Genomic DNA, 26,832 nt, shown 5'->3' with positions numbered 1-26,832 from the left:
AATGAGCTATATAGAAACAGACATACACAAACACACACATAAACAAACAAACAAACAAACAAATAAACATTGACGAAGGAACAGACATAAGACAAAACGGACCAAACATATGTGCAAATAGATGTAAGAAGGTAAAGCACATATCTACAGCATATTCTTTAAAGACTCAGCAATGTTGAGTCAAGTGTCCAAAGTCTTTTCTGGTGCTGCATTTATATGAGCTGTAGAGAGCTCCATATATATGACATCCAAAAAGGAAAGGGTCCATGTTCCAGTAGACAAGTCATGAGGTGGTCTCCAACTAGTTGCAATCATCCTCTTAGCAGCTTTAAGTCTGGCAAATGCAGCACGCTTTTGAATTTTAGAGAGCTGAAGCGCTGACAAAAACACTGATATAACAGGTATAGTATCATTTATCAAGGCAGATAACTTGGATGCAATACTGTTCCAAATCTGACAAACAGGAGAGCATTCCCAGAACATGTGAAGATATGTACCCCAAGCTTTTAGTGGGCAGAAAGTGCATAAAGTACTGGTAATTACTTTCATGTGAAGCATTTTCACAGGGGTGAGATATGTCCAATGAATGAAATTGTAGTGAATCTGCTGATGGTCTGGATTGCGTGACACTTCTGGAATGTTAGACCATACATCATGCCAGTCGAGATCAATGTCCAGGTCTGGGCAATCGCGTTCCCAGGCCCTCTCAATAGGAAGGCTGAGGCGGCCAGGTATCACCAAAAACTGATAAAGCTTGGATACCATACCGCTGTTTTTGCGCTGCATTGTAAATAATTTCCGGATAGGATGGATGGGCAAAGATCTCTGCCATGGGACACCATATGCCTTGAGTGCTGATCTTGCAGAGCGCGAGAGATATTGAAAAGCATTAGAGCCTTCTAGCCCCTCTGTCAAACCAATGGCACGAATATTGCACCTTCAGTTTCTGTCCTCCATATCCGCTAGCTTCACCTCCAGCTCTTGATAAGCGTGGCCATGGCTATCCAGTACGCTTGAGTTGCTTTCCACAGTAGATTTTAAGTTGTCCACATCAGACCTGATAGAGCCAAGGCTTACGGTAAGAGATGCTAGTTGTGCATGGATAGCAGTTAGCTTCCCTTCGTTGTTGCTCCCAACCTGTTGATTCTGAGCAAGACGCGGCTCGAGGTAGCTTCGCTGTTTCTCCAGCAATGCCTCTGCAATGGCATCAGTATCGTTGCGTTGGGGTCTGCCTTTGTTTGACATTCTGCTTGAACTGACTTTATCGAACATAAAATGGTAAAATGTCAGAGTTGGAGCCATATAAACAAACTATTTGACAAGGTTGGGCTAGGAGCTAAACTTTAAGTCGCCATCTCTTTCCAGCTGAAGATACGGAAGACCAATCAGAAAAGACTGGTTGGCTTTTTTCGGGACTGGGGCTTAAAGAGACAGGTGTCTGACGGAGTGTCTCAGACAAAAGGTGCAGCAGCCATGAGCAGTACAAGAAAAATGATGTGTTTATTTTGAACATTTAAGCGTCAAAACAGTATAAATATGTATGGTACAACTACAACACATGGTACAACAACTTTAAACATTCCTACAAAGTGAACATTAAAGTGTGTTCTGTGTTTCTCAGACCATCCTGGACCACATGCACCTGCGCTGTAAGTGTCACGGCCTGTCAGGGAGCTGTGAGGTGAAGACCTGCTGGTGGGCGCAGCCAGACTTCCGCATGCTGGGCGACTACCTGAAGGACAAGTACGACAGCGCGTCAGAGATGGTGGTGGAGAAGCACCGCGAGTCCCGAGGCTGGGTGGAGACGCTGCGAGTCAAGTACAACTTCTTCAAGCACCCCACTGAGCGCGACCTGGTCTACTACGAGGGTTCGCCCAACTTCTGCGAGCCCAACCCGGAGACCGGCTCCTTCGGGACGCGCGACCGGGCCTGCAACGTGTCGTCACATGGCATCGAGGGCTGCGACCTGCTCTGCTGCGGCCGCGGCCACAACACCCGGACTGAGAAACGCAAAGAGAAGTGCCACTGCATCTTCCACTGGTGCTGCTACGTCAGCTGTCAGGAGTGTGTGCGCGTCTACGACGTCCACACGTGCAAGTGAGAGAGGCTTTGAGACAAACTGACTGCTGGACTACAAGTGCTGCCCACCAACCCTCCAACCTCCCACCTCCTGCACGACTTCTCCGCTTCCCCAGACACAGACTCTGCACCACACACACAAACATATTCATCAGCACACACACTCAGGCCCTAATGGGTCATGGCACATCAGCTATGGATACTTCTACACCTTGTTTTGTAAAAACCCTGTCCTAGAATCCAAACCACTGCACCATTTACATAATATCTGACCAGAAAGTGTCCTGTGTTGACCTGAATGATCTCTACTCTGAGGTCTAGTCTGTTCTCACGGGAAGAAGCTCGAGTTGTGCCACTTTGTTCCTCTCCCTGCAGCATTGGGCCCCTTCCCTCCCCCTCGTCTTTATTTATTTCCCCCCTCCATGCCAACACAATGTCTGTGGCATGTACAGTAACACTTTTTACCTGTGAGATTAATGCAGTAAAAAAAAGCAAAAAAAAAACAAACAAAACTTTCAGACTCTTTTTGCTTTTGAATAAAAAGCATCTTCTAACTAACACCTCACTTCTCCGGCCAGTCCGGCTGGTTTTGTTTTTGTTTTTAAACTAAACCAACCTCTACACGTCACATAAGTGATACTGAACACGTCGGCAGCCCCAGGAAACCATCACTTTGTAACTACTGAACTGAACAGGTGTTGGAAGTGCCACAGTCCTGTCTTTTGTAAACTACTGAGCTGATGAAATCCTCAGTGTTGCTACTCTCCCTGCTGACTGACTCTACTGCACCAGTCAACCGGGAAGCCTGGAAGATATATGCTACAGTCTGATTTTATAGCCCTGCATTTCTGAAATATTACCACTGGGCTGGGACTGCAGGTATGCAGCATGTGTGTGAACAAGCATGCTCATTCCACTAACTAACAACCCTACACATGTATATGTATGCACTATTCAGTTACTCCAGGTGGTAAAAATTTGAGCATTGTTTATGCGAGCAAATTTTTCTTCATTGCAAGCTAGCTGTTCATGAATGACAACTTTGTTCCTGCATTCGGGCACCGTCGACCTGTAGATTGCTCACGATTTCCACACAGTCAGTCAATCTATGGAGCCATGCGGTGAAAACAACCAGCATTCAAATTATATCACTGATGATCATTTGTGGCTGTTTCATTTATAAATTTATGCATCAAACGTGAGCTTCAGCATGCTTAATATTAATTCTGGTCTTATGAGCAAAGTGATTATTGGGAGATCTTTTTATCTAACACTTCATGCATTCATCAGGTCCATCTTAGAGACTTCTGTCTGACCAGATCTTTCTTTTATCACTGTAAAAAAAAAGAAAAAAGAAAAAGGGGGACATGTGACGACATGTGGAGACCAGAGGAGGTTTTGATTGGCTTTCACACCCTTCCTTCCTTTTCTCTGTATTTTCCCTCATTTGGACAGCTGAGGTTATAAGGAAACCTGATTTATGGACTTGTACTCTTGTCAGTACACCCAAAAAAACACTCCTGCTTTGCGGTTTTGGAGATATTGGAAGAACAAAATACTGTAATATACTCACAGTACTTCTGTTTTTCAGAAGCTGATGTATGCCTGCCCAGTCAACCGACTGATTTTTTTTGGGAAAATAAAATTATTTGTATGGAAGCCTGTAATGGGCAGCGTAATAGGGAAAAAAGAGATCCTGTAAATCATTATAATGATACATTTTCTCAAAATAATGAGGAACTTAAATTACTTACTATTATTATCAAACACAACCGTTTTCCAACAGTTTGAGAGCAAATCTATCAACACTGCAATTAATTGTTTTTTATTGCATGTAAAATACATTTGTGGTTTAAAATGTTGTAAAATAATGTGGACAACCTGTTCTGTTTGATTGCATAATGAATACATAAAAATAGCCCCATATTGCAAAAAAAAAACAAAAAACTAACTCAATGTATACATACCAAGAAAACAATTACTTGGTATCTCAAAATAACTTATGAGACATTTTCTCAAAATAATGACTAATGACCCAGACATAAATCTTTTTTTTTCAACCAGCACAATTATGTACAATGTCAATACAGGGACGCAACTAAACTCTACTCAAATAAATCCTGCAATGCAAATATGCAATATTGTGCATTGATGCAAGTTCACATTTTTACAGCTTGAATGAGAAATTCAAAGTCCATCCAGAAAACACGCATTTTAAAAGTTATTTGCTTGTCGTCTTACAGACAGACCCGACAAAGCATTAAGTCAGACTATTTACAAATCAGCATCACAATTTAGTTATTTCGGCATAGTATTGATTTGTTTGTTTGCAATGAAATAACAGCAAAATGTGAACCATACTGTAGTAGCTGCTGTAGTAGCACTGTAGCAGCAGTCATGCAGACACAGTTCCAGGAGAAGGCGGTGAAATTCACGGAGCTGTGTGCACACAATAGTGGTTATTTCGACCACGGTTGACACTGTGGAAAGGTTGTTTACAACGGCATGTCTACCATGAGTAATATGAATAAACACAAAAATCTTCAAACTGAGAAACTATCTAAATAATTAGGATCTATTGAGAAAGTTTCCAACTATTTTAGAGATACGAAGTCATTACTTTAAGATAAGTCATTATTTTGACGATGTTCCAAACTATAATGACTTACAGGATCTTATTTTTTTACTGGCGGAAACAGGCTTCCATAGTTGAGACTTTTGGGTGGACAGAACAGACTTCTTGTTCATGTAGATTCAGAGAACATTCAGCAGAAGCAGGAAGGAGCTGGGTGATTTATGTGTGCAGGCTGTGGATGTGAACGTGATGGCTGCCAGTGACAAACAAGTAAATGGAAAGATGGATGGATGGTTGGCAGGCAGGCTGCTCACAATGGTGGAACAAACTGTGAGAGGTTTCCACAAAACATGTTCTGACAGTCCCACCTGCTTCCTATTAATTATATTCAACAGCAGAAATACCCAGTAGTGTGTAGGCTGTCCTCTGTTTGTGACATAGCTTAGCATCGTGTCATCTCTACCTGGGCCTTCCTCTCTGTGTTCAGTTCCCTCCTACCCCCGACCCCCACCTCCTTCCACTTCTCCCGCTATATCCAAAGTTTTGTACAAATGTTTTAAAGTGAATAATTCCCTTTTTATTTTATAATCGTAAATGTTATGTTTTTATAAATATTATTTATTATACAATGTATATATCTGTATGACTGAACTAAGATTATATATTTGAAGAACAAAACTGTCTCTTGTTTTTCGTCACACCCACACACACACACACACATACATTAAACATACAATAAGCAGTTTTCTGATACTCTTAATCCAAACAATAACAAAAGACAGAGTTTAGTGACTTCAGTTTTCATCATTTAGAAGCAGAATTATCCGCAGATGTCTCCTCCTCTCCAAAACAACCAGACAAACTGATTAAAACAAGGCAAAAACACTGAATAAAGGTGTTTCACATTAAAAATTATCTAAACTTATAATGAGGTTTGGTGGACACTGGACGTGCCGGAGCATTTGCACAGCATGTTTGTATCAAACAGTTTAAAGATTTAATCATAATGTTGACATTAACTTTCAAATGCTGCACAGCTTCTCTTTTTTTCTTTTGCATGGCTATTAATTCAGTTTAAAAGAGGCATTTCTGGACAGTTGTTTAGTCTAAAAGTCAAACTGTGATGAAAAATTCCCAAAATGTTTTTTAACTACTGAAATATTTTACTTCAATCCATATTGTTGAACGAAAAATCAAATATAATTGAATCACTTATTAAAATAAATTATATTTTTTATGGCCATGATGACAATACGACAATCAACATTTGAAGCTTCGTTCAAAAACCTAAATTAAACCTTCAAATAAAAAGGAGGAAAAAAAGAAGAATGTGGAATAATAGTGAAGAGTTGGTCAATAATTTGCACTATACTGTAGTTATATTTTAGATATTTCATATTACATATTTACGATATCTAAAGAGATGGTGATGAGATGAGGTGACACAATCACATCTTAGTCATCAAAAGCACACAGACATGTAGAATAATGGCATTTAAGATACAAACAAAGGGAATCAATGGTTCAATTTTATTTAATTTCACTTATATATATATAAAAAATAGAAAACCACAAGTTGTAGCAACAGAAGTTCCATTTGCAGCACAGTTATGAGGGAGGAGTTACTTAGAAAATATGGTGGCAGGCACTTCCATTACAGCACAGCAACAGTGGGATATTTAAAGATTAATAATAAAGAGGTAATTAGATAATTAGGTAGTTTAACATTTTGCAGCCCTGATTCATAAATACACAGAAAGTGTTTCCAAGTAACCAATCACAGCAATAAACATATAATGTGTACAGATTAACAGTGTGGAGTGATTTAGAAATGGTGTTTATTATTATATTTCTAATTAATATATTTCCTCAGTTATTATTTCTAGAAGTGGTTGACAATGCGAGACATTTATAATTCTCCAAATCCATGATTCAGTTTCAATTTTGCGGTCATGATTCGATTTAATTTTTTTGTCTTGATTCATAAACATCAACAGATCACTGATTTTATACCCGGATAACTGTCACTTACATTTTGAATTTATTCTTCATCCATACTTCTACTTTCTTACGTTTAATTTCTTTAAAAAAGAAAAGGCTACATGGTACCAGCTGTGATATGACTGCCATATACCCATATATGGTCAAATTTTGATTTTGTTGAATCAAACTGAAAGCTAATTTAGATAAAGTTAGAACTGAAATAATGACACCCATGTTGTATATAAGGTATAATAATGTATAATAGTGTTAGATATTATGTAATACAGTTATTTGTTTAGGAAAGCAGCCCTCTGAGAACTTTTGCAGAGTCATATCGCTGCACAATCCACACAGAAAGGATCTATTTTCATACCAGCTTCTAAAAATTACATTTTTTAAAAATTATTTTTTATCCTCCAAAAACAATATGTTTTATTGTTAGCAGGTTACCATGTTGTTACCTAAATATTACTAGACTATTATTAAAGTTTTGCCTTGTTGCTATCTTTAAACATGTTTCCCAGTTATTAAACTTTTGTGTTTGGCCCCTTATTACCCAGTAAATTTAAAATAAATTGATGTCTAATATTTCCCAGATATTACCTGGTTATTATTTGTTTAATGACATGTTATTACTTAATTAAAACCTCTTTAACTATTGATGATGAGTGACAGGTGTGCTGCAGTAGCTTCCTGCTTAATGCTCGACTGTTTTCTTACTCACTGATTGCTCAACATCGATGTTAACCGCGAGCGTCTGAGTAGCTTCATCTCATTATGAGATGTCAAATTTCTTCATAATTACGAGATAATTACACCCGATGATTATGATAGAGACATGTCTTTAGGATTTCAACATGCCGTAATTATGAGAAAAACACTTGATAATGAAAACAACTGGAGGTGGATTCATTTTTCTTCTTGTGTGGCAGTGTGTTCAGAGGGACTGCAGGGAACTTAGAGACGATTTGGAGCTTAAATCAACAAAAAACACCCACAGATTCTTCATTTTACTGGACTGTACTTTTGCATGGAAACAACTTAATTTCATCATTAATTTAGAAAGTTTTCTTGTTAGTAGTAGTAATAGAATTAAATTTATTCACAAAATAAAAAAGGCAAGTACATGACATGATAGGAAAAGATGTTTAAGTGAGGGCGCCACATGTCCTGGAATGATCAGATTACAAAGCTGTGCATACAAATGACGCCTATATGAACAAACTGTGTTATGATTAGTGTTCGTGCATGCACAATTCACTCTTTTATATATATAAAAACCCAATGGAGTGCCCGGGCATCACATGGAGATTACAGCACTCAAGTCTTCTGCAAATGCAATATACACAGATACCACAAACACGGCTTATATCTCATATTTTACACGTGCTGAAGAGGAGGAGGTCGTCTGGTTGGTTGCTGCTGCTGCAGAAAGCTGCAGTGCAGAGAGACGCGCACAGAGCTTCAGGGATGCAGAGAGAGAGAGATGGAAACTATCTCTTGCTCGCTTCCTCCTGCCAGCCTCTTTCAGGCTTCCGTTCCTCAGCAACTGAGTGATCAGAGACAAATAAAAGTGAGAAGAGACAGGCAGGCAAAGGAGACACGCTGCCACAGGAGAGCACCTGTCTAGTCGACCTATTTTTAGGCACACCGCGCGAACTAACTATACCATAAGTCTCTGAGGCTGCGACGAGAAGCAAAAAGCTCCAAGTTGAAGAGTTGTTCCAAGTTTGTGTTTGTTCGTCGACACCCTGGGCAGCCCGTCCCCACGGGGCGCAGCTCACAGAGCAGGATTAGCAAGATAACTTTCAGAAGAGAAATATCTTCTGGAACTTCGCCATTATCAACACACGGATATAGGACAATCATTTCACAGTCACCTGGAGAACTTTCTGGTCCTATTCTGTGAAGCTCCCTCCTGATGCTGCTGCAGAGAGCTTATTATTTATGTGAATACAGCGTCCACACAGGACAAATATATAGTCACTGTGGACATCCGTACACTTACAGCCTACAGTACAAGTACATTTTAAGGGAAACTTTGGATTTTTTTCCCAGCCTGAACTCTGTTTTCTCAGTGATAACATATTTCAGATTGACCCAGTACTGAGATTTCTGCAGCCGGCTGTCATTGTAATCCTTCAGCGTAGTAAATCAAGATAAATATTTTAGAAATGTCATGATGTCAGTCATGAATCAGTTAATATTTTGCACTTACTGCTGAGATGTCAGGTTTAACACAATAACATAGCTTCTGCTCTGCCTACAGCACATCTCCACTCTTTGAACAGCATTTTTCTTTAGGATAAAGTGGAAAAGTTCAGTGTAAAAAACATTTTTTAGTTTTACAGAGCACACTATTTGTCCTTTTTGCTGTTCATGCACTAAGTGAAGCTAACCTGCTGCAAGCTCGAACTCATATCTATCACACAGACTTGAGAGTGATATTAATTCACTCATGCAACACTCTGCAAGAAAGCAAATAACTGTGTCTCCCAAAATGTCGATAGACTCCTTCAGAATGACAAAAACTACTACTCTGATGCAGAAAAAGAACAACAACAAAAAATATTGTAAAAAATTAATAAATTATATCATTAAATAGTGTAATCCTTATTTCAAAATGATATATTGATGCATGGAGAAGAAAAACAAGCAGAAAATATTAATTCTGATTTAAATGCATGTCTATAGCTTTAAAAAATAAATAAATCTAAAAGTAGATTACTTGCACAATTACTCATAAAGGTGGGTTGTAGCAGTGCAGCAGTGATGGCTGTGTGTTTATTAATCTATACAGTACCAAAAAAATGTCTGAGGTCTATTTTTAACCAGCTAATCACATCTTAATTAGAATCACATACAGTTGGTTTGAATGACTCTTTGGTCGGACTTCTGCTTGACACAGATTATGTGTAAATAACTTGATGCAACAAGTTGAGGGGATTTATTAGTAAACTGAACTCACAGTTTACAGTGTTCTACATTAGTTCTGCTCTCAAGACCGGACAGGAAATGATGCAGCCTGATGCAGGCCCAGCAGTCTTACCGTTGAAGGATGCCTCTTTTTCACTCTGCGGCTCCACTGAGTCTAGATCGCCATAAACTTGTCAAAAGCCGAGTTAGACCTAGCAGAAGAACCCAGTCTGCAGAAGAGGAAAAAAAAGACCAAAATGTCTATTATTAATCTCACTTGATACAACGATAGAAATATAAACATTTTGTGCTCCTAACTAGTTTTTTTTTCCTTGCGTGGTGTGAGTGTTCAGTGTCACTGACGATCCCACAGGAATACTTACCCTCCTTCATCCTTCAGTAGACTCAGGAACTTGCTGACTCTGTGGCCAGGATCCATCTAAAACAATAAAACATTACTTCTTAGATGCAAATAATGCAATAACCTCATATTTACAAACAGGTCTTCGTTTCCCCTTTGGGTGAGCATCTGTTTCATTTAGAACTCAGAAGCAAGGTGTTGAAACATGAGAGCAGTGTGGAATAGTGGCAGGTCCTGGAGTTCACGTTTCAGTTTGTACAAACAGGAGTGCAGAGAAGAGGAGGGAGGAGAGGAAGTAAAATTAATGGCAACCTATGCAATAACTTACAGTGCGTCTGGAATCGCCTGTAGCTACCAGAGTTATGACATGAGAGCAGTCAGAAACGCTGGAATGAGAGGAAAAAAGATGAAGAGAAGACTGAGGAGTGACTGTGAATGTGTGTGTAGCGGCGTGGATGTTTGCAGCATGTCTCGGCAAACACGGATTCATACTTCTTCAGGCTCCAAGTGGGGTGGGTGGGTGGGTGGGTGTGTGTGTGTGTGTGTGTGTGTGTATGTGTGTGTGTGTGAGGGTGCAGAACATGGCTGCATTTGTGCATACCACAGCAATTACACAGCATCAACAAGCAGGCGGTACACATCACCAACATACCACAGACACACAGTCAAGGGGGAGAAATTAACACCAGCCAGCAGTCACATTTAGGTCAATTTCTGCTGCTGCACGGCTGCTACCTGCTTCGGTAAACAAACGTATTTAGAGACCACTGAAGCGGATTTTATCAGATGATCTGGCCACTGCAGACTGCATGCTCCTGCTCAAGATCTGAATTAAAAACGTCTTTCTATTTCATATCTAACGAGTTAAAGGCACACTATGCAGGAATTGTTGCTTACTGTTTGTAAACACAACGTTGACTCTTGGCCCCTCCTACCTGGCTCAACGAGAGTGAGAGTGAAAGCAAACCCCAGATTCATTCTCCTGTTCATGGCAAAAAAGGGGTGGCTAAAAACAAGATAAAAACACTAAATCTGAGGGAAATTATCTTGCTGCATGGACAGATAATTTCAATTGACAAGATTTGTGAATAAAGATTGTTAAATCTAGAAATAAGCATGTTAAACACTTAAAATAAGAAATTAACTCATAAAACAAGATAAATTATCTTACACTTCTAAATCTAAATTTTTTATCTTGGTAAGAAACAAATCATTTGCAGTGTTGGAAGAAGCTTTGTCCGCAGCAAAAATGTAAAGAACCCAAAAAATCCAGGCAGAGGGCAGGATCTCTGCACGTGATTGATTCCAAACTATTTTTTTCCAAGGAAAATCCTGCAGATATGGCTTTAAGCTTTAAACGTAACTCCAGCAATGTACACTCATTCATTCATCTGGGGAATCAGAACCAACTGAATTGATTATCCTGGTGTTTTGACGGGTCAGAGCCTATACAAGGCTTGGCAAGTACAACCCTGATTTAAAAAAAAAGTTGTGAATGCAGTTATTTGCCAATTCTTTTTGACTTATATCTATAACCCTCCTGTGATGTTGCGGGTCAAATTGATCCATTTTAAAGTAAAAAAAAAAAAAGGGATTCAATTTCTTTTTGCTTGGTTTAATGAGTGCAATCAACACTTTACAGAAAAATCTGTTAAGTGTGAGAATGCAGGTGTACGGAAGCGCATTGCATTCACTGGATAAAAAAAAAAATAGACACCTTATCTCATAATTACGAGATCTTTTCTCGTAATTACGAGATCCTGATCTCATAATTACGAGATCTTTTCTCATAATTATGAGATCCTGATCTCAAAATTACAAGATCAGGGGGACAGCGTGAGATGCATGCACAATACAGACGAACAGTGTCTGCTAAGAAGCACCAATCCTAACAGGTAGCATATCAAAATGATGGGGAGAAACTCAGCTAAAAGCCGTTACCAAGCATTGCCACCCAAACGAAAAATAGTTCAATCCCAACGAAATTATATGGGCATGTAACAAAAACATGAAAACGGGGCATGTTAACTTTAGTGCTTCTGCTACTTTCACCACTTCAACCAAACCACACAAACGACAAAGTTTGTCTTGGTGCGATAGACTATCTTTGAGTTTACTTCCTTCTGGATCGTCATTGGTAGGTCAAAGGTGAATGTGGGTGGTATCAATCGATTCTCCTGACTCTGACTGGTCGATAGAGGTGTCAATCATCAAAATCCACCAATCGGTTGCCAATATATCGCTCTGCATAATGTTTCAGTGAGTTCTACCCAGGCTGTGAGCTGTGCGCCCTCATGCGTAAACGCAGGGGGATTTTCAAAATTAATCAGAAACAGTTTTATTTGGATGGAATGAATAACCATAGTGATAAATCAGTGAAATATGATTAGTTTTCCAGTCTGGTACCTGAAAAAGGTCAAATGGCACATATGGTGCACATGTGGTGGATCCGCCTGGACATACCTGTGTTAAAAAATAATGCCTGCGCAGTGTTGACATACTAATAATAATACCATCCTCATTTTTAAAAAACATCAGTATTTCCCAGTGTCTCAAACCGAGAAGGTAGTAGTAGCAGATTAACTGCGATAGCGCCATCATTGCCACTGAGAGAGGATTTACAGACTTTTCCTTTTTCTTTATCTTACGAGGATCTCGTAATTATGAGATCAGGTGTCTATTTTTTTTCAAGTGAATGCAATGCGCTTCCGTACAGGTGTTATGACTTTTGCTTGTTATTTTGTTACATAAGAAAAAATGTTAAAATGTAAAATAAAATTGAAAACATATCAATGTGATGTGAAACCATTGTATTTTATATATAGGTCTTTCCAATGTGCATAAAAAAGTTTAAACGTGCATTTATTTATGAAAAAGGAGTGAATTATTCTCATTGAGCCGTGATCTGTGAGAGGTAAAGAACACCATTGCACTAAATATTGATTGAGATGGTTAGTAATTGAGTTAATAATGAAATACAAACAATGTTTATTGGGATTTTTTGGTTTCTGACACTTTTGGATTACTAAATATGCCCCGGGTCAAATTGACCCACAAACATTATTGCAATTCCTGAGAAACGAACACAACAAACCACTTGCCTGCTAGAGGTAAAACACTTGGTGGATTTTTAGCCACATGCTAAACAAGTATGGCTGCAGAAACTAGAATATTTTACCTTTTAAATGAAGCCTTATTCATGCATGTGGGCCTTAAAGCTCTTCTGTGAGAAGCTTTGGCTCCGAACCCTTCCCCTAAATCTACCCGGGCAGGTGGGATTTAAGAAGTTAATGCTCAAGCTGATAAACTTTAGTGTTTGTAAAGACAAAGTCTGAATTCTGAATTTGACACCTTCTGTTTTTATGTATGTTTTACACAATTCTTTGGAGTCGAGGTTGTAAATCATTTGGGTACACGGCGAACAGAAGTAACTACAGTGATGTCAACAGGGACTCTGACTCTGAGGCCAAACCACAAAACCCCTAAAGACAACTTCAAGAAGGTGAGCAGGTTTTATACCTACTCTACTTATCTACATACATACAACTGACGTGTTGAAAGGAAGCCAAGAATCTGCTGTGAGTTGGTGGTCTGTGTTTTTTTCTCTCTGTTTCCACAGTTGGATGGGTTTAATGTACACATTTTTTTTAACCTGCCACATGTGTCGGATGACTGATCTTTACTGATTTAGCTCCAAATTGTAGGTACAGTGAAAGCATGAGGTGTGCATGACAGTTCTTATGAGTAGCTTCCCCCTGATTCAGAACATGTGAATGTAACTTGGAACGCTCTGCAGAACATGGTTTCATAACTATAAATGTATTGGATCTCGACGGTTTGGAGAATGGTTTGTGAACTAGAAATGTTCTGGATCCTTTCTGCTCAACAAATCATCAGGAAAGCCACACAGTTTTTCATTTCAGCTAATAGATGACAGTTTTTTGTGACGGAGGCAGATTCTGTTGACTGTTGAGAATGCCGGCCAGATGTCGAGGAAGAGAAGGGACAGGCTGCTCGAGCTCAGACCGCACCATCACAAAAACAATAATACACAGGCCGAGCCAACTGGAAATGTGTGTTTCAGAAGTAAAAAAGACAAAGCTGCCTTGCTCTTGCCTTCATCCCTTTCTGTAATCGAATAGTGAATATTTCTGATGTTGGACAGAAAACAGAGACTGTGTCTTAATCCTGATACTGTTTTGTTGTTGGCATATTATGTGTATATTAAAAAATAAAGAGACCACAATCACAAGTTTTCATCTCTTCCCACACAAAATTGTATCTAATCTAATCTAATCTAATCTAATCTAATCTAATCACAATGCTTCAAATATCAAGCTGCAGTATTAATAACTCAAGATAAATTAAATCAAAAAATCAAAAAAAGGGAAATAAAACAAAAAAAGGAGAGAAATTATTAAGTAGTGGATTTGACACAAATACATGGTACCAGGAAAGGGTTATGAATCTTCAATTTATAAAAATATTGTATGATTGGACCCCAACTGGATTTGAATTCACTCACGAATCCCACAACGAAAATGTAATTTTCTCCAATTTTACAAAAAAAAAAAAATCCCCCAACCACACAGAAGAATTTGGAGTTCAAGTTGACTTACAATCCTTTGTGGAATTCTTCTACGAGCCAAATAAATAACTGAGAAACTCTGACACGGCTTAGAATATTGTAATTCTGATGCTTTTGTGAGTACACTTCCATGTAGTACACTGAATACACTGTGGATCTCCTTGTGTAGTGTGAGACGGAGTGGCATATCACAGCTTTTTCTTTCTGATTTCAATGGTAATTTGTAACTGTAAGGAGCATTACCGCAAACATTTGATCTTGATTATTACCTGCCAAAATATCTTCCGGCTTGTTTGCTCATTTAACACTTTAAAAACTCATGAAATAAACAGGATTTTGTTTTTATTTGCTTGTGTATGCTCTTTGTTTCACAGTTGTTGGAAGATACGACGCCATTACATTTATTCGAAATCAGTCAGTACAGATGGAGCAAAATTGTTTTCGCAAAAACAAACCATATAAACAAACACTGAAGGTTCTGGATTAAAAAAACAAACAATTCCTTTCAAATTATCAGGAAGTATAATTTTCTGACTTTTGAAAACTGTTTTTGTTCATTGCTCTTCCAGAGCCTTGCTTCACCAACATTTAGAAATGTTATGACCAACTGATCAAGTGAACTGATTATTAGCTTTTGGAAACCATGAATGTCTGAACAACTTTTCATGACAATCCATCAGATAATTGTTAAAAAGGTTCAGTCTGGACCAAAGTTGTTTGAACGACTGTCATCCAGTACTACAGACATTCTGCTGGCATGGCTGAAAAACACAACAGCAAAAAAAAAGGATATCTCTCTCACCTGTGCAGCCATTTCAATCAGCATGAGCAGCTTTTTGATGCCGATCCACAGTGTTTGACCCTTCACAGCTTCAGCTATTCTGGCACGCTCCACATCCTGGAAACTGCCCAGCAGCTGTGTTGAGGAGACGAATAAATAAGTAGAAATAAAAAAGATAAATTCATCATTCAAATTGGGAAATGTGTTCATGAAGTGGAAGATGGAATTTCACACTAGAGTATATAAAATACCGGCTAATAACACGCCTAGTCAGCATTGAGGAAATGCACATTATAAGTTGAATAAAACATGCTTAACACCTTCACTGACAGTAAAGAGTATATCAAGTGAATTAAATAGTGAGGGGTTTAAAAGCTCTGCTGCATGCATTCAGTGTTTGCATGTGTAAGTGTGTGTGTGTGTGTGTGTGTGTGTGTGTGTGTGTTACCTCCAGGGCTTCGACCAGCTGCTCTCCCCCTGAGATATTGGGAATGTGGATGGTGGTGCTGAAAGCATCCAACATCTCCATTTCCTGCAGGACGTCTTTACGGCTCGTGGTGCCGATGATCAGCAGCTTACGACCCTGAAAGAGACGCAGACGTGATTCCCGACTTTATTATTTTTGTTATTCAACCAGTCATTTGTTTTAACTCTTTACCCGCTTTACTTTTAAAAGACACAAGACTTGTTATGCGTAATTAAAAGTATGTGTTACAGATATAAACACCAGGTTTCATTCAGATTTTTTAAGAGGACAATTCAAGCACTTTTCAAGCTATTTCAAGATACCTAAACCAAATATTTCCAACCTCTTGAAGCCTTTACCATCACATCTAAATTGTCCTTTTAAATGCCAATGTGAAAAATAAAGTTTACAGACTTGCTTTATACCTACAACAAGTAATTATTTTATTAGCTGTTCATATTAACTCCAGTCTTCCAGAGTAAGGCATCAGGAGAGGTTTAATCTAGCTCTGAAAGACGAGTGAACACAAGAAAACAAATTTTCTTTTTCAAACAAATATGAGACGGGATTGTTTCCTTTCAGATTTTTCATCTGCAAGTACTTGTGCAGATGCAACATCAGATTATATTGAAAATATTTATCAAAAATTATATTGTAAATTTGACAGTTGTACACCCCCTGAAATGGAGATTTAGGGACATGGATTGAGGATTCTTTGTTTGTTACATACTGTGTGATACCAGCTGTGTTGCAGGCTTTCTGGTTGGTCTAATAAAATCTTACTAAAAGTCTGTGTCGCTCTGTGTGGTATTAGTCATCATGTCACGTGCAAAGATGAATGTTAAGAGAATCATAGCTCTGATATCGTTTTCCCCTTTTCTCAAAAATGCATACAGTGTCCCAACGTATTCTACATCAGTTCAGGTTTTATTCTGAGTGGCTGGCTTATAGCAGCTGTCACACTGCGAGAATTTAGTCCTTCATTGTCGTTATTTTGTTGTCATTTTCATGCAGGCCGTATTTTAACAGCAAATCTTTTATCCACATCAGTGAATGCGTCTCACACTGAGATCTTGGACCAGATTTCACCACATTTCTCTCATGATTGTGCGATTTCGGGCTATCCCAGATGGAGGTTGCCCGTGTACAGGGGCCTTAAGTCACAACAAGAGCACAGAGAATGGAAAATAACAGGAGACGGGAGAAGACAGGACAAGCGAACAGAGCATAACACCGCGGAAGACAACAGTAGAGAAGACAAACATGAGCAGAGAAGAAAGAAGAGAAGCAAAAGAAATGTAGCTCCGCTAAGCCGACAAGTTGGAGAAGGACCAGGGGAAGAAGACGAAGGAGGAGAGGCAGAGGAGTGGCGAGTAGACAGGGGGATTATGGCTGCCGGCTGCCCCCCCATGGCGTGGGGGGTTGTGATGCTGCATGCAGATGAGGTGCCACACAGGCGGCGGTGCTGCCAGGTCCTGGCTCTCTCACAGAGCCCATTCTCCTCCGTGTCCCCCTGGCCTCCCCCGGCCCCAGGCACCCCGCTGGGCCCAGCGCTTTACAACCCCAGAGGAGCACTGCAGCCAGGCATTCAACACCAGGCCCCGCGCCACTTCTCATGCACATGCAGCCATATAGTGGGCTATACTCTCATTCACAAACCCATCAACAACAGACACACACACACAAACTACAACCAAAGAAACTATGAGAAATGGGTCTCTACCACCACCATTCACTGTGAGCACAACGGGCCTGGACCAAAACACTCGCTAATAACCATACACTCACACACACAGTCGCTCACACATGCCAGTTGCAGCCAAAGACCTCCAACAATTCCTCACAAGACGCTGCGCTGGCATCCATAAGATCTGCTGCCCTCTTTCTGCCACCTGAGGACTAGCAGCCCTGCAGTGAGCACGATGCAAATAAATGCCACAACAAAGTGTTTGTTACCTTTGGAGGAGGTTTCTTCAGCAGCACCAGTAACGCTTGTAGCACCAGGTTGGAGAAACGAGGGCCGATCGGCACGTAATCTGATGAGAGAGATCAGTTTATGTTACAGGGTTTCTACACCTTTTCTAGAGTCAATTTCAATCACTTTCCAAGCACTTTTTAGGTGCATTTTCAAGCTTTTCCAGCACCTGACAGCTGTGGTTAATGACATACTTATATACAGTATATACAGATTATTTAACAGTTTTTTGAGCATTCTTTTCTTTTAGGAAATCACAGCATAGCTTCAAAATATGTCTCTTCTTTGTAAGTAGACTTGGTATTCAATATAACCTGGTTGAGCTGACATAAAACAATTATTCAGACAGTCACTACTTGAAAAACTTGTGTAGGCAGTCACTCAGCTCCTTGAGCCTTTTTTAAAATAAAACAAATACAAAATATTGTGCAAATCAAAACAAAGGAAGAAAAAATGACATGTCCAGTGTATACATTCACTGTAGTACAGTGACTCTCTGAATCTTACCTAACAAACGTTCAATGTCATCCACAACCACACAGCTCAGCTGGGACTTGTAGGCATCATCAAATATCTATTACAGGGATTTAAAAAGTTTGTAATCAAAGCATAAATAGGCAAACAGTGTTATGCATGACTTGAAATCACTCTAAATAAGAATGTATTTGTTATGAAATGAGTAAAAACGACTGTCCGTAAATTATTTCAGTTTAAAAAATGTCTTCCATACTTATTAAGTCAGACAATAAAACTATTAAAGCCGGGGTATTCAGTTTTTCGGAAAAGGAACCTCCCAAAAAAAATGTAGCCCTCCTGCAGATCTCCCCTCTCTGTAAAGCTCTTTGAGATGAGTGACTGTGATTTGAGGCTCTAGTTAGCTACATAAACATGAACTAGAGGCGTCAACCTTTGGCTACTGTTAGAAGAAGGCTAAACTATTAGTAACATTTTCTCCCCATCTCAGAAACGCTTCACAGATATTGCTGTGTGTTATTGTCGGACTGTCTTTATGCAAAGTCCATCTTCCTTTTTTTTTTGTGGGGGTGTGTTCAATCAGGCTTTCACCATCTGATGCATGCATGCAGAAGAGACACTGCCTGCAGCAGCGTTAACTGGTCATACAGATGAGTCCAAAGTCTAGACACATTCTCCACATTTTCCACATCTTCACATATTTTCTGTACAATCCCAAACATTTCAAGACCTTGACGTGACTAAAATATGGTCTCTCAAGACTTTCTACTAAAAAGTAAAACAATTTTACTAAACATTTTTTTTAAATTGTCATATCCGTGTTACCTTTTTGATGGCTTGGCATTTGGCGATCTCCGAGTGTCCGATCATCTTGTCCGGGGAACAGATTTTGATAAAGGGGAACTGTGAGTCTTCAGAGATCTTAGCAGCCAGCGCTGTTTTCCCACTGTTAGGTGGGCCTGAGGGAGAGGATCAATCACACATCAGCTGTTTGTAATAACACAAATCATTTGGCTGAGCTCTACATTTGTAGTCAATCACAACAGATGTCCTTTTACATGCATTCCAGTTTTAGTTTCAGTTTTAAAGGACTTTAGAGGGTTTATTTGTTTGTTACTGACTAAGGATGTTGCATGAGGTTAAAGTGTGCTCCTACCCTCCAGCAGCACAGAGACCAGCGGTGTGCGGTCGCTGTTCTTCGTCTGCTGCACCAGCAGCCCCCCGTCCTCCAGGACCGCCGAGACCGGATCTCCCCAGCGGATTATTCCGTTCATGATGTAGCTGGCGTAGTCCTCCTGGTTGGTACCAAACGCCTGGACAGGAAGAGGGAGAGAGAGAAAAGTTGTTAAGTTGCATTTTGTTTGTTGTTGTTGTTGTGTGAGTTAAAGTGAGAAAGAAAATACAGCATATGCTTTAAATGTGACTCTCTCATCACCTACACTAGTTCGTTTTGTGAGTCAGCTCAGCTAACATGTGGCAGCCTCCCTGTGAGCTTTTTTGTAAATCATACCAAGCAAACCATGAACCACTCGTTGGTGGTTCACATGTTTCATGCATGTTGATATTTACAACCAGGTTGTTCTTAGGACAGGGGGAGGACAGGAGAATGTGGATAGTGAATTTTTTATTAATGACTTTGGATTATTTGTATCATAAGGCTGTAAATGTCAAGTTAAATTAAAGCATTATGCATTTCTACTTTATTGTTTATTGGGGCTGTCAATCAATAAAAACAAGATAACTAATTAATCACAAATTTTTAATGTGATTAATTGCAGTTGATTGCTTTTTCCCTATAATAATGACAATAATTGTCTGTAATGAGGAGACTTATGGGTACCCATAAAAAACATTATTTATACCCCTCCCTACAAGATATGCTGGCATGCCTTTATTTTGTAGTACTTGCAGCCATTTTATGCATTAAATATTTCAGATTATTCACAAGAATTTGTACATTTTTCTAATTACGGTATAGTGCGAGAGACAGAGAGAGAGAGAGAGAGAGAGCGAGAGAGAGAGAGAGAGAGAGAGAGAGTGAGAGATGTAAAGAAACTTACAGGTTTGATGTCATTGTTGAGCGAGGCCATGAAGTCGAGCCTGCTGACCTGCAGCTTCTCTGCCGTCTCAATGTTTACCTCCACCGTGTTACTGGCCTGCAACAAACACAAACACACACAGACATACACACAATTCATGTTGAGTGACAGCTGATAATGAGTTGCTTTCGTTGGTGCATGAACTCCGTGCACCCCGTTAATGAAATCCATTACATGAAGTATTGCACATTTAGATTGCACAATGTGTCAGGAGACAGTGTTCTCCCTCAGAGCAGAAAGGTCAGAGCGGGAGGAGAGGGAGGGAGGAGCAAGTGTTCAGAGGAGTGAAGAGAAACGTCACAGCCATCAGACGTGTGTAAGGCCCCTGTCTGTCATTTATCATCACCCTCCAATATCTGCTGCTCCGTCTGTGTGTGTGTGTGTGTGTGTGTGTGTGCATGTCTGTGGGGGCAGAACACTTAACAGATGAGAACTTCACCTTATCTGTGTGAGCTGTGTAGATTTGAGCCTGTGCACCTGATAAAACACTTAAGTAAGGGGCACACACACACACATACATACTCACACACTCAGATACACACACGTGCACACAAACACACACACACGCACACACACACACACCTGGCTTCTTTACCCGATCCTTCCTCACCTGGGTGGCTAGCTAAACTGGCACCGTGCAGTAGTGCATCATGCCTGCCAGGTGTGTGGCCTGCACCTTAAACTTAACATGACATTATTCCAGTGATTGCTTTAAAAAACAGCTCTTTTTACAACAAATATTCCAAAAAAAGTTGGGACGTTAATGAAAATAATGAAAAAGAATGTGATCATTTGGTAATCCTTCGCGACATATATTCAATTAAAAACTTTACCAAAATAATACATTAAACCTCTAAACCTGTCTACCACCAGGTTGTACTAAAAAACTTTCAGTTTTTAAAAGTTTAAAAAAAACAGAATGGAAAAATAATGATTTTGGTTATTATCAAGAAAACCATGGAAAATGTCTAGGTATCAGCTCTTAAATTAAACTCTTTTCAGTTATTTTTGTTGTTATCATTATATTTTTCTAAACAAATGTATCTTTAATTGTACCAGGCATAAAAATGAACAAGAAATTAAAGAAAAAGGGTGGTCTAATAATTTTCCATGACTGTAAACCTTTCAAATAAAGCCTCCTACATGTATTTTGGCCTTACAGGTCTTTCTGTTATAAGCTTTGTCAAAAAAAAGTTTTGGTCTAACCCTCGCCTAAACCATACAGAGTTTTTCCAGTAAGTGAGAATGCGTCTGACACAGACAATCTCCTGTTGTGTGATACACGATTAAGACTCCAGACAACATCCAGACCTGATTCCAGACCTGATTCTCCACAGTTTATATGAGAAAATCCGGCACAAACAGATTTAAGTGTGGGGGACAGGCCTTTAAAATCTCCAGTGGAAATTTTGATTAATCATCTGGTCAAAAAGATACCACAATTACTGAATATGGCTTCTCAAATGTGAATCTGTGCTGGTTTTCTGTTCTGTATTACTGTTATTTGAATATCTTTGAGTTCTAGACTATTGGTCAGACAAAATATGCACAGTTTGAATTGGTTTCTGATGGGCACTTTCTTGGCAATTTTATGATAATTTATAGACAAAGTAATTGCTAGTCTGACACAACAAATACAGAGTTTACTTGAGCAGTAAGTAACCCTGGAGGAGTCTGACCTTGATGTGTCTGTTCATGGCAGTGGACTGTGCGGCCCGGACCAGGCCCTCCAGCTCAGCTCCGCTGTAGTTCTTTGTCTCCACCGCCAGCTCCGGGATGTTTACGTCGCCTGCCAGCAGATCGTGAAGACGCATCTTTGCAGTGTGGATCTGGAGGATCTGAACGCGGCCCTTTTCATCCGGTAAACCTGGTGTAGAGGGAGAGTGAGGGAGACGGTAAGCTTCAGCAAAGAGAGGCATCCTGCTTCCGAAGTGCTACATTCAGAGCAGAGAAAATGTCTGCAGGTAAACATTTTATGCATTTGAAATGTTCATTTATGATTTAAATGTAGGTCTGACAGTGTCTCTTTTCTAGACCAGTTAGAGAAATTACTTTTAGGCTGCAATTTTTAGTCCAGTTAAATCAGACTTCGGTTCATCTGGCCAGGTGTGAACACTAGGGATGGGCGTTTGGAAGAAACCTGCCAACTTGATTATCTAAAATGTTAACGATTAAATCAATTGATTAATCGCTGCATGCATACTTTGACTTCTTAATTTTCTTGTTAATTTTAATGCCTGGTACAACTTAAGGTACATTTGTTTGGACAAACATAATGATAACAACAAAAATAGCTCATAAGAGTTTAATTTAAGAGCTGATATCTATACATTTCAATGGTTTTCTTGATAATAACCAAAATCATTGTTGTTATCATTATTTGTTCAAACAAATGTACCTTAAGTTGTACCAGGCATTAAAATTGACAAGAAAATTAAGAAAACAAAAGTGGTCTAATATTTTTTTTCCATAACTGTATATACAATACAATTCAAAAGCTTGTTTTGATAATGGACACTTTTATTTTGAAAGGACGAAAAGAGACTAGATCCTGTCGGTTGGAAAACGAAATCAACTGAGATGATACTGTAGAGATAACATCAAGGAGTTCAATGTTTTATGTTTTAACCCCCGAAGAGGCATGAGGTTAGTTTTAACAGTAAAAGTGTGTTTTGTGTTTAAATAACTTTTGGATAAAAATTTTAACGAGTAATTCATGCTAACAAGGTTTGATACAGTAAGCTCAAATTAAAACTCTTGTGTTTTATGATTTTTATTGCAACTTTCAGTTGGCAAACTGTAGCTTTATTCAACTTAATTCTCAGCTTATTGAGAATCATTGGCTTATTGACGTACGGCCGCAGAACAACAAGTAATACCAACAAGTAATACTCAACAGTCCTACAACAACTTTAACAGTAAAAATACATTCCAAAATAAATTAGACAAAAAGTTCATTACAAAATGCAGCACAAATTAAAAAGACCGTTTGTAGAATCAAACCATTAAATGATAGCCATTTGGATTAAATGTTTAGGAATAATTGGTCAAATGCATTTGATCAGAAAACAAATAAAATACAAAAAAAAAATAACAATACAGCTTTAACCAGTATCATTGATTGTAATCCTGGACATCATGAATCCAGGCAAACATCGCTTCTATAAAGAGTAGCGTCCTTTCAACCAAAATAAACGAAACGATGTTGACATTAATATACTTTTAACTCCCCTTCCAGTCTACTGAGATAAACTGTGTGGATTTAACGCTAGAGTGAAACCTTATCAGTGTGTTGTTCACTTCTTACCGATCTCCATCTTCACCTCCAGTCTTCCCGGCCTCAACAAGGCCTCATCTATCAGGTCAGGCCTGTTGGTCATACCTGAGGGAGGGACAGATGGACAAAGGATTAATGAGAGGGATGATTTAGAGTGCAGATGTTCGGGGATAACACTGCAGAGCCTGTCAGATTGTGTTTTCTTGTGAAAAGGAGGGAGAAGTGTGTGTGTGTGTGTGTGTGTGTGTGTGTTTTTGCATCTGAGCACCTATGACCAGGATGTTGTTGAGCTGCTCCACTCCGTCGATCTTGGAGAGCAGCTGGTTGACAACAGTGTCGTGGACTCCTGTGCTGCCGGCCATGCTGCCACGCTGTTTACAGATCGCGTCGATCTCATCGAATATGATGATGTGGAGGCCGCTGTTTGCACCGAGCTGTGCAGAGAGAAAGAGAGTTAGTGGGTGAGCTGTAAATATGTGCTGCGGAGAAGGATTTTCATTATTTTTGAGAGCTTTTTGTTATTTTGTGACATAAAATCATCATTTCAAGAATGCTTCTCAATTTTTTAAAAGATTCTAAGCCATTTTATTTTTTAGTTTTCTCATTATTTTGAGATACAAAGTTATTTCAAGATGAGTAAATATTATTTTAATAATCTTTCTCAATTTTGGAGATACTAAGCCATTTTTCTTTCATCATTTTGTGACATTTAGCCATTTTCTGGGGTGAAGAAATCTTGAGATGAAATTTTTGAGATATTAAATCATTATCCCGAGATAAGAAAGCATTTATTTTGAGAATATTTCTCATTATCTTTGGATATAAAGTCACTCTTTTATTATCAGAATTACAATTAAACATCCTACTACACCTTTACATGGTCAACTAGCACCTAGCAGGGAAAAAGGATACCACCAATACTACTGTGAACACTTTTGATAGTAGAGGAAGAAGAAATACATAAAATCATGTTCATGTTTTCCTCTATTTTTATTCTTTGCAGCCAATGTTTTTCTCTCATTCTGACCTGAACAGGGAGACAGATGGGAACAGTGAGCGAGCAGCGGGGTGGGGGGTTATCCCTCCATCTACAGACCTGTCAGTCTCAGCCGTAGCATTTAAAGCAGGTGTGGAGCTGTCCTTATAACACACTGGACTGTGTGTGAGTGAGTGAGTGTGTGTGTGTGTCTGTGTGTGTGTAAGGAGGTCTAATAGGGGGTCAGACAGCCCAGCCCCTCATTAAGTGGTGAAGAGTGAGGCTCGACGCTGGTGTCTCCCCATCCAGACTGACCATTGCAGCAAACACACACACACAAACTTTACCAGAGTTATTACAGCTATGTCTGGCTAAAGGGCAGATCTCTCCACTCCTGCAGAATGAGCTTTTTTCTGTTTAGATAGATGAAATGCTTATCTGTGTTTCACAGGGATAAATGGGAGAATACTGATCCACGAGAAGAGACTTTTTATCTGATGTGTAGATAGTAAATTCAGCAAAGTTGTAGAGCTACGGGTAATGCATGTGGACGTTGTAATAAAACTGAATCATTAATCAACACCAAACTGTGGGGTTATTATTGTTATCTATGTGGGCTTGTCTTTTATAATATCTAAAAGCAACTCAACCAATGTTGGCATTACCAGTATATCGCAACACCTCTAGTTCAAACCCAGAGAAATCTGTATTTATCTAAAGTAATGGTGCTTTATATTTGGTCACCTGTCATATAATCTTTTCTACCTCTAGTTTCTCTGACTGCTGGGAAAACACAGAAAACACACCAAATGAGATGGCAGAAAGAGTAACTGTAGATCATACAGAGTCACAGTATTATACTCACTAACAGTGAAACAGCATTATTTTTTAATTTTTGCTGCATTTTTTGCTGCAGTAGCTGTATCAATGAATGTCATGTAAATACATCATTAGAAAAAATTCACATTTTTCAATAGAAAAATATGCAATTTCACATAATTTTGGACTGGTATTATTACAACATCTGTGCATAAAAAGTTGTTAAAGCAAAAGTAGAGCAGATGATAAATAAATCTGAAAAAGCTTAAACAAAACTTGCTAAAGAAATCCTCTAGCGACCAACTATCATCAATAGATCTGGTAAATTTAGTCAGTTTTGATGCTCTCCACATTGATTTTACAGTAATTTGGGTTCGGTCATACTCAAAAAGGCTTCGGTGTTGCACCTAAACCTTATAGCAGAAGAGAAAATTCTGACCAACACAACTTTTTTTTCTTCTGTCTGAGTCACATATAAAGACTTTCATCAGCAGTGGAGGTTATTTAATAATAAATGATCCTGTGCTACTTCACAACATAAAAGTCAATCTTTTGAATTTGCTTTGATTGAGAAGCCCGAAGCACCAGAAAATACATTGTATGTGTTTCAATTCTACACCTCTTGAAAGCTCAACAATGCAGTTTTTAATGTATGAAGATAAAATTAAGATTCACACTAAATGTGAGTAAATAATGCACGGTGTCCTCTGCTCACCCTCTTCTGTTCCTCCTCTGCGTCTGCGAACAGCTTCCTGATGTTGGCCTCAGACTCTCCAACGTACTTGTTGAGGATCTCGGGGCCGTTGACGATCTTTGGCTCCCGGGCTTTGAGCATGTTGCCAATCTGTCGTGCCATCAGGGTTTTACCGCAGCCCGGGGGTCCGTACAGCAGGATTCCCTTCACATGCTTACAGCCTGCAGACACACACAGCCAGGGAGAGAAAAGGAAGTTACACTCAGCTCAGGAGTTCATGCTTTCATGCTTATACACAGGAAATGTTGTCATGCTAGTTATAAAGTTTATATCATTGTTAGGGGTCCTCAGGGTTCATGTCATGGAATTTATTGAAAGAATGTATATATATATAAGCCTTGAAGTCATCATATTACAAATCTAGACATAAAATAAGAACAATGAATGTCATATTACAGCCAGTGAAAGTACAAAAAAAGTGCTATTTTTAAAAAATTACAAATGATGAAAAAGCACTATAACATCTTTATTTTCTTTTTTATATATATTTGCAATGATTATGAACAATTCCCCATGATAAAAAAAAAGGTTGAAACAAAATTACAATAATCCTTGGTGTTTTTCTCAGCTCTAAAGCTATATTTATAAAGTTCTGTGGAACTTTACGTTTTTAATACATGATCAAATAACTTCTAGATGTGATAGATCTATATTAACGCTACACAGAATCATAATTTGGCAAGACAGTGAAAGCTAGTGGCTATACAAA

The 26,832-nt window shown here is 39.0% G+C and overlaps 2 protein-coding genes across 2 annotated transcripts in view; one reads left to right on the top strand and one right to left on the bottom strand.

The window, feature by feature from the left end:
- Window positions 1–5,332, top strand: part of wnt3 (wingless-type MMTV integration site family, member 3) — a 28,460-nt gene extending 23,128 nt beyond the window's left edge. Inside the window, exon 4 of the mRNA XM_059325373.1 lies at window positions 1,622–5,332. Within this exon, the coding sequence (XP_059181356.1) occupies window positions 1,622–2,101 (480 nt within the window). The 3' untranslated portion in view covers window positions 2,102–5,332. The remainder of the gene's footprint in view (window positions 1–1,621) is intronic.
- Window positions 5,333–6,170: 838 nt separating this feature from the next.
- LOC131959697 (vesicle-fusing ATPase-like) overlaps window positions 6,171–26,832 on the bottom strand; it is a 34,357-nt gene continuing 13,695 nt past the window's right edge. The window contains exons 9-22 of the mRNA XM_059324912.1: window positions 26,085–26,284; window positions 23,843–24,008; window positions 23,605–23,679; window positions 21,977–22,164; window positions 20,259–20,354; window positions 19,355–19,511; window positions 19,024–19,157; window positions 18,232–18,298; window positions 17,706–17,785; window positions 15,732–15,866; window positions 15,305–15,418; window positions 9,937–9,992; window positions 9,687–9,783; window positions 6,171–8,186 (exon numbers count right to left, since the gene is read on the bottom strand). Coding sequence (XP_059180895.1) covers window positions 9,729–9,783; window positions 9,937–9,992; window positions 15,305–15,418; window positions 15,732–15,866; window positions 17,706–17,785; window positions 18,232–18,298; window positions 19,024–19,157; window positions 19,355–19,511; window positions 20,259–20,354; window positions 21,977–22,164; window positions 23,605–23,679; window positions 23,843–24,008; window positions 26,085–26,284 — 1,523 coding nt within the window. The 3' untranslated portion in view covers window positions 6,171–8,186; window positions 9,687–9,728. The remainder of the gene's footprint in view (window positions 8,187–9,686; window positions 9,784–9,936; window positions 9,993–15,304; window positions 15,419–15,731; window positions 15,867–17,705; window positions 17,786–18,231; window positions 18,299–19,023; window positions 19,158–19,354; window positions 19,512–20,258; window positions 20,355–21,976; window positions 22,165–23,604; window positions 23,680–23,842; window positions 24,009–26,084; window positions 26,285–26,832) is intronic.

This window comes from Centropristis striata, chromosome 21, assembly GCF_030273125.1.
Source record: "Centropristis striata isolate RG_2023a ecotype Rhode Island chromosome 21, C.striata_1.0, whole genome shotgun sequence".
Classification (NCBI taxonomy): Eukaryota; Metazoa; Chordata; class Actinopteri; order Perciformes; family Serranidae; genus Centropristis; species Centropristis striata.
Note: the sequence above shows the minus strand (reverse complement) of the source record. Positions and strands in the feature narration are given on the sequence as shown.